The sequence below is a fragment of the Sapajus apella genome, unplaced genomic scaffold (assembly GCF_009761245.1).
Source record: "Sapajus apella isolate SASKATOON/1434 unplaced genomic scaffold, GSC_monkey_1.0 scaffold2, whole genome shotgun sequence".
NCBI lineage: Eukaryota > Metazoa > Chordata > Mammalia > Primates > Cebidae > Sapajus > Sapajus apella.
Genome location: NW_022436942.1, coordinates 8,768,092 through 8,776,843, shown reverse-complemented (window position 1 = coordinate 8,776,843; position 8,752 = coordinate 8,768,092). Strand labels below are relative to the sequence as shown.

Genomic DNA, 8,752 nt, shown 5'->3' with positions numbered 1-8,752 from the left:
GTGTGCCAAACTAAGCAGTTTAAACTACATTCCATAGCAGAACCTCTGAATTAAATAGTGACATAATTAAATCTGTATCTTAGAAAGATAACTCAAAGAGCTGCCAACTGGAAAAGTGAAAGCCAACAAAATGCTTGTGGAAAGAAACACCACATTTAATGGAACCGAATGCAACTCTAAAATTTCCAAAACTAAGATGACTCCTCTCCCTACTAATAGTTCTTTCCCTCCAGTTCTCACTTAGAAAAAATCTGACACAGCATAAATAGTTATGAACTTAACACTTTATTCATATATATTAGATATTGATAATCTTAACAAATAAGTTACTTTCCATTTGGGTACAGTCACAGTTGTCAACAATATTTGGAAGCACCAGGCATGCAATCTCCTGAGATGCTATGTTTTCATCAGGGTCACCTGACATATTCAAGTTCTGTCTGACATGCTATTAAAGCAGTGGCTCAGAATGCAGGCATATTTTCAAACAGGCAGTAACTGGATGGTATCATTTCACTTATAAGTGTTCATTTTATCATCAAGTAAAACAAACACACAACCCACAGGATCTTGCTGAGGTTGGCTGCCTAGTTGGCCCCTGAGATAAAGCCCTGTAATCACATAGCCTTGCCTAATTAGTCAGAAAACAAAGGATTAAGTGAAACAGTCACAGGATACAGGAATTATAAATAATACATATATTAATAGATATTCATTTTCATTACACTAAAGTTGCTATTATAAATACTTTGATTGATGAGTCTAAAAATATATTCCTCATATAAATAATGTTAAATATTAATAAATAGATTTAGATTTAAAATTCAAATATTGCAGGCAGGACAACCATTATTGGGACGCTCTTCGACCTCGAAACGGCATCTGACTCCTTTTTCGCTTCCCTGTTTTAGGTGCTGGTGACAGTTCAGCCATCACTTGGATGAGTTCATGTATTGCTTTGCGCTGGACATTGAAGTCAGTTACCTATTGGGAAAGAAAAGAGAAAAATTAATTTCAGGCATATAAGCCGTCATGATATTCTGTTAATGGCATGATGATCAGTGAAAATAGAAGTATTTCTTTAAAAAAAAAATGGAAGGGGGTCTGACTAGAACCGTATTACCTTAATATACAATATTTACTTCTTCAGCAGTTAAGGCTAAAAAGTACAATTACATTGCTAGTTGTGCTATAATGTCTAAGAGTACATCACATATCCTTAAATCTACCTCTCTAGAATTCTTGAAATTATGTAGTGAAAAGAGCCCGGGTGTGGAGTGAATATGAAAAGGTGGGTTTGAATCTCATGCATGCAATAATTCTGACCTTCAGCCAGCCACTTAACCTCTCTGAACTTCTATTTTCCTATCTAAAGGAGGAGGAGACTGTTTCCATGACCTCTCTATTATCAATCTACCAATTATATCACTTCATACTTTAGTATCTCCTGTATGTATCAAAAGACTAACTATAGGTCAATGATTCTCACTGTTGTGCCTAGCAGATTAATCTAGAAACCTAAGAAAAATCTCAGAGACCCAGGAGCATGAAGTGGAAGGACTGTGCTTTCACTAAGATCCCCAGGTGATTCTGATATCCACCTAAGTCTGAGAACCACCGATCTAGGTTGGGTACCCTAGAAAACACCAATTCCAAAACAAGTGAAAACTGTCATTTTTAATTTCTCCCCAATTAGGTCTGTCTCTCAATTTCCATAATGGGTTTTAAAATAAACACCAATCATATGTATATGGCTTACTGATATATAAAATTTAAAATTAGGAATTGCAACAACTTTTCCAGTACCCTGCCTTCTATGCTGGCAAATTAAACTACTTGAATTTCCTCACTCTAACCAATAGGGCCATTAATGTGGAGCATTTACTTTTCTCTTGGCTCTGCCATTACATTTTTTCTGTTCTTGGGAACACTATGGCTACCTCACTACATTTCTGAGGGTGGCTGGGGGATTACAGGCTACAAGACTAATTATCAAAGGGCATAACATGCCCAAAATAGCTTAGCAAGTGAGCAAAAGAGGACAATAGTTAATAGAGCTCACTCAAATTGCCCATCAGGAAGCAGGAGGTCTGGAGCTTCCAGAAGGAAGGAACCAACAGATTTTTTTTTACTTTTTTAAGGCCCAGTTCCTGCAGAGTAGAAAAAGTTTTCTACGAGCTGTGTGTTTGCAAGTGACAAATTTTACTTTCCAATGTGCAAATCATCACCAAGAAACTAAGAGACTTAACCAGGACTGAAAAGTAAGCCGGGGCACCACTGGGTTAGGGACAAGGGCTGAGTGTCTAGTTTATAGCCAAAGGCTGCCTGTTGCCACGTCTCCTTTCGGTTTCTGGGAGCTTACATGAGAGGAGTGAGAGGCAGTCTAAGCGATAGTGAAAGCTGAGCACAAATCCTAAGAGCACAAATTCTAGCTTGAAGACCTCGGTCCCCCTCATTTGAGCCCATTTATATCAAAGCCAACCCCAAAGGAATCTAGAGGCCTTTGTCCTCCAGATAAAATTTTGAAAAATGTCATTTGTCTTTATGCTTCAAAGTTATCTGTTTACAGAAGCTATAATTTAAAGATACAAGACAAGTTCATGAAGGAAGAGTTAGAAGTCTAAGGATTTCTCCAGCTAAGATATTCTGAAATTTGATAGAGTTGATAGAACAATCTTTTCATAAGGTATAAATTCTACCTACTTTTCCCTAAAAAATGAACAAACAGCAACCATTCTTGCTTCTAATTAGGCTGTACAATCCAAAAGGTTGGCTAGAGACTTGCATGGGATGGCCCTGGTACCTACTCAAAGGCTATAGCTTTATTCTATCTCATTCTCATTTTCTATGCCTGGCATTGTAGAGTTTTGTAGCAAAGAAGATCATTAAACGCATGTAGTGAACCTAACAGTTTCCTTTTAAGATGAAGAAACTGAGCCCCAGCCAGCTACGTGATTCATCACAGTTTCTTGGTGGCTGAGTTGGGAGAACATACAACTTCTCAGCTCCTCCCACCGCTCTTTCCATTAAGACAGACAGCCTCCCATTCAAAGCAAGAGAATTTCCATCATATAAGCAAGGGACAATGAGAGAATTGCTCAGTACTCCTCTCTCCTTCTCTTTCTTCTTCACCTACTTCCTCTTCACTGGAATTTCAATTCACCTGTCTTTATGCAATAGTTACAATGCCAGCATTTTTCTACATTACACACTTCAGTAATTCCCATACTGACTTTGCAAAGTCACCCAAACACGAATGGAATTAGTAAGAAAGAGTTTCAGCCATGGGTTGAGTTCATAGCTTTAGCAACTGTTAAGTAGCTATTGTCTACTTTCTGGAGAATACATGCCTTGCAAGAGCGTCCACCGTGAAACCAAAGAAAGAATTTAAAAGCCTCACCGAATAATTAGTCAGCCTTTCAAAGTCATCCTGTTTCCTTTTGTTGCTATTGAAAAACTTGACATTCATGTCTTCCTTGATGGTCTCCATACTCTTTTGGATGCTCTGGTTGTCTTTAAAGTTTTTAAAAAGCTTGAAGTAAAAGGAGATAATCTGGCTCTGCATTATTTTTCGGTCACCCTCCTTGGAAGGAAAGAACACAAAGAGAGGATTATGTGAATTTATCCATCAGAAAACAAGCAACAGGAAAATTAGCCAAATGGGAATGTTCAGCTTACCTCTCTCCAAGTCTTCAAAATGTTTAAGAAAAGAGTTCCATTATCCGCTACATCTGAATCACCTGCATTCTGAAAAAAAAAAAGAAAAAACTGGTTTATAATTAGCCCATAAATTACCTAAAAATATATTTCAAGTTTCATTGAACTCAGTTGTGACAATATTCCTTTTCAAATCTTCTGCTTAGTTCTAACAATAAGTATTCACAAAAGGTTTATGTGAGATATAGCCAAAGACTGTTATGCTCTTTTAGCTTTTGTATTTCCCAATGTAACCATTAAATTGCAATGTCACAAATGAGCCCAACAAGGCTGATGATACTCCAAGGGTCCCAAAAACTATAGTAAACTAAAGAAAGTATTTTCAAACTAAGCTAAAAAATACGAAAACAAAAACAGCAAAGCCACCCCACTATAAAATACTGCCCCCCAATGGTGCAGGTTTCTATAACATCTACTGTGCTTTCCTTTAGTGTATTATTGTGTCAGCTTTAAAAGATAGTTCCAAATGTGTGCTTGTGTGTATGTGTGTATATAAGATTTGATTTTATGTTATAAGAATAAAATCAATTGTGAATACCTGACCATTATTATGACAGCAACAATTATAATAGCTAAGTTTTAAACAAATAATAAAATATTTAAAATGTAAAAACTGTTTTCATTAACCATAAATAAAATTTTAAAAGAAACTCATAAAACTCACTTAAAATTTTTAAACATTCCTTAGCCAGAATTATAATTTCTACAAAATTCCAGTGAGCAACTAAATTCAGGAATAACTCACAAGTAATATAGATAGAGCAGCAAAATGTTGAAATCACTTTTTAGAGAAAATCACCTATCAGTGATCTTTTTTTAAGCCAAAGCTTTAAGGACCTCACCCTCTTTTACTTTAATTTTAAACGTTACCTATTACCCTTTTTAATGCTAATCTTGACCTTAGAGTCTGAGAAGTCAGAAACAAATAGCCAATCATTTTTTCGATATGTGTACTCCTTGACTTATCACAACTGAATGAGTTCTCACCACAAAATTATTAACATGATTGCGTTTCATACCCATATTATGCCTGTCTTTTGGAAGATTAATAAATCTGTTTTAAGTATCTATACAAATTGAGCAGAAGGTTAAAGCAATATCTAGACTATTTAATCAAGAAACTCATCCAATCAATAACTAACAAAATAACACCAAATCTTCTCAGAATGACTGTGTACGAGAGAACACAGCCTATCAGAGATGCTACAACAAGTCAATGTTCAGTCATTTTCAACCACAAGTAAGTACTATTAAAAAGTCATACTTACAAAATATTTCTTCAGGTTTTCTGCTTCTTTTACGTATGGGTCCTGGCAGTAACAGCCAAGAGAACCCAAAACGATGCAGAGCTGAAAAGCCAAGATATAACTTGTATATTTCATTGTTTCGGAGAGAGCTAAGCCAAAGAAGTTAAAATCAGTAGTTCTTGTATCAAGTTGATCAGGTCCAAAGGACTTGGCTGATCTTTCTCTACTAATAGCTGATCTTCAGATGATCAGAAAAATGTACTGTACCTCCTTTGGCTGCTGGTATTTATACCTAATTGAAGTCTCCTCAGGATTACGTATTTTCACACGTTTTTTAAGATGAGATGGTGACAGATAGGCAGGGATGCTAGTTTGTATTAATAACTAAGGTTTTGTGGCATTTTGGTGTTGTAGTTAGAGTTTCCTTTCGACTCCTTGGGTCCTTTGACGATGAGACAGACCCATTATGCCCACCTGTGCCACTCTAGTGGGATTCTTTGAAGGCACTTTTACTTCACACCGTTCAAGGACTGGAAATTTTTTCACACCTCCCCCCCTTTGCCCTTGTAAAATGTTGACTCCTCATTCACAAAGCGCATTGATCATTTGCTTGTGGTTGGGAACAAGTGAAAAAGGAAATTCTAGGGCCTCTCAAACCTTTACAAAGGGGGAGCCTTTTAAAATTTTTCCTGCAAATGACCAGAAAGCAAGGAAAGAATGGGGCTAAAAGACCAATTTGGTGAGAAAGACCTTCATCAGAGTTGGTTAGTAAAATATCTACCACACATTTCAAATTGCTCTAGATCAGCACTGCCCAATAGAAATATAATACAAGCCACACAGGTATATTTAAATGATCTAGTAGCCTCATTAATAAAAGGTTTTTTAAAAGGTAAATATAATTTTAAAATACATTTATTTAAACCAATATATCCCAAATATTACTTCAGTATGCATCAATATGCTACATTATTAATAAGGTATTTGACATTCTTTTTGTCATATTAAATTCTCAAAATACAATGTACATTTTATACCTACAGTGTATCTTAATTTGGACTAGTCGTATTTCAAATGCCTAATGGCCACATATTTCTAGTTGCTACTATATTGAACAATATAGCTCTAAACAATTTATTGTTCCAAATAATCAGTAATAACAGAGAATCTTTTAAACTTTTTATTTCTTTGTCTTTGAAATACAAAAAAATAGGATTATTCCTCCTCCTTTGTAATTTATTTATGAAATACAACACTTTGGGATGGCACAAAAAGTCCTCCACTCTTTGGTTCCAACCCACTTCCCATTTCTACCTGCGCTGTGTACATAAAAGTATTGCAGTTATGGGTGCAGACTTGATTCCTCGCTCCCTCACTATCTAGCTATATGATTGTGAGTTACTTCTTAATTCTACTACGATTCAGTCTCCATATCTGTAAGAATGGTTTGATAATAGTGTCTTCAACCATGCTTCAGTTAAAAATTAAATCAGATAGTCTTCATAAGGTGCTAAGAATTTTTCCTGGCATATAGTAATCACTCAATAAAAGTTTATTATTATTCTGGAACACTGGATGACTAGTCATTTTTTTAAAAAAAAAAAAAAAAAAAAAAAAACCCTGGATCTTTGCCCATGCTGTTTCTTTGGGCTTGCATTCTTTTTCCTCTCATTTGGGTCCCTGAGAGTAGTAACGATCCATCCAAGCCCAGCTTAAAAATTCCCATCTCCCTGAGTTCTCCCAAAATTATCCTCCTTAAAATTAATCTTATGTCTTCTATACGAGTCCTGGTTTGTACTTTTCTAAGAGTTCTGATTCCTCAATCTTGTATTTAAGATAGTTATTTGTGTGTTTTCTCCCACGTTAGACTGAGTTTCTGAAAATCAAAAATTGTTTCATTGTTTTTATGATGTCTTTCTCTTCCCTAAAATAATTTAGCATGGAGATTTTCTCATAAACAGCGCTAAATAAATGTAAATTCAAATGCTTGCCTTTTGAGTAATTTGCCCTCAAGTTCTAGTCCCAATGTTATCAGGCCTAATCTGTAAGAAATTCTCTTTTAATTAAGTAATATTTATAATTAATGTTAGAAGAATGATGTCATATCTCTTTAGCCAACACTTCCTGACTGGGACAATTTCATGTATTATTTTATGTGGGAAAACAAGCCAGAAAGCTCTCTGAAGGACAATCTTTCCAAAGAATAAATAAGATCAAAACATTTATGTGAAACCAAACCTCATGTTAAGCAAGTGAAGAATGTAAAAATTACATTGTGGCACACAAAGCTCTACTTTTGCTCTGCTCAAGAAAAATTATGTCCAGAGAATGTGCTTGCAGGTGGGAAAGGGATGTGGGTTGAAGCCTGAGACACACTGCAGGCTCTCAATACCTTCTAATGGTCACGTCTGAGTCACTGGAAGGAATGTTCACAACTTTCTGGAAAGGAGTAAAGTTCATTGATCCACTAGAATGTAGTACTAAGGTTGAGGAGTTAAAAATGTTGAGATCCGTAATAGGGAAGGATATGTTGTCTAGCCATTTGTAAATTGAGAATGCCAATTCAAAATAACAGATTATATTAAGAATATGTTTACAGTGTGGCCATATGTTTACAAATAGTAATTACAAGGCTAAAATCCAAGCTCTAATAACTCTTGATGACATGGCCAAATACTGAATTATGGAATTATAGATTATCTACAGTCAGCTCCCTTACTTTTAAGATTTGTAAATCAAAATCCAGAAAAACAAGTGGTGTGCTTAAATTCATTCAACTGGATAATGCAGAACTGAGTCTAAATCCAAGAAGTTCCCAAAGAAAATGGAACCCTTGGTCAATCCATCCCCCAGTCTATCAATATCCATTGAGATTATTGTATGTGCCCCTATGTTAAATATGTGAATTCAAATAATTACACCCTATCAGGCTTTTGTTTCTGGTTTTTTTTTTTCTGTAGAATTTTTGAGATAGTAATCACACTTTAATTCCTTAAAACACAGTAAGACTGCAAATATTTTTTGAAATTGTTTTTGAAATACATTTTTGAAACTCTTGCCTAAACATCCCAGCGAAACCAACTTTCTGGGCTTGGCAACCTGTGCAGTCTGTCAGGAGCCTGAACTTAGAACAGCCCACTTGCTTTAATGCTCTGCTGTCACTTTCTTGGAGTTTCTAATCACTTTTCTAACAAAGGGCCCGCATTTTCATTTTGCACTTGTTTCCACAAACTATATAGCTGGTCCTGCATTCCAGGCTGGACATGAAATATCTGCTATTAGATTTTCATCTTTCAACATATGACTCTTTGGTTCAGAACATTATCATTACAATAGTATATCCATTTGTGATCTTTTTCTGTCTTGTCAACTTTGCAAACAAAGAAATTTCTCTCATTTTTCTGCCTGTAAAACACCTTTTGTTGCACATGCAAACTAGAGGTTTCACACTTTGTTGGTTCAGCCAGGTCTGAGACTGCAGAATAATTCACCACCAAGATATACTTTAAAAGTTTTGCAAAGCCACCAGAAGCCAAGGTGTGACCATATTACTAAAACGGAGGGGCTGAAAACTTTCTTTTTTCTTTTCAACTAAACTTTTTTTCTGAAAACTGGCTATGGTTATATATGACACATCAGCAAGATTTCAATTGCTATCCTCCGTCTTAACCGAGTAGGTAGTCAGGAAGACAAAACTTAACATCTTGGTTGACCTTTTCCTCTGTCATCAGCAGTCACATCCTAGCACTCACAACCAAATTATCTCATCCAGACTTAGGTGTAGATTT

The 8,752-nt window shown here is 35.6% G+C and overlaps 1 protein-coding gene across 1 annotated transcript; it reads right to left on the bottom strand.

Moving 5' to 3' along the window:
* Positions 1-264: 264 nt before the first annotated feature.
* Positions 265-5,227, bottom strand: IFNG (interferon gamma). Its single transcript, XM_032288046.1, has 4 exons — positions 4,986-5,227; positions 3,679-3,747; positions 3,401-3,583; positions 265-984 (listed from the first exon to the last, which is right to left on the bottom strand). The coding sequence occupies exons 1-4, from the start codon at positions 5,097-5,099 to the stop codon at positions 850-852; spliced, it is 501 nt and encodes a 166-aa protein (XP_032143937.1). The 5' UTR covers positions 5,100-5,227; the 3' UTR covers positions 265-849.
* Between the last annotated feature and the right edge of the window lie 3,525 nt (positions 5,228-8,752).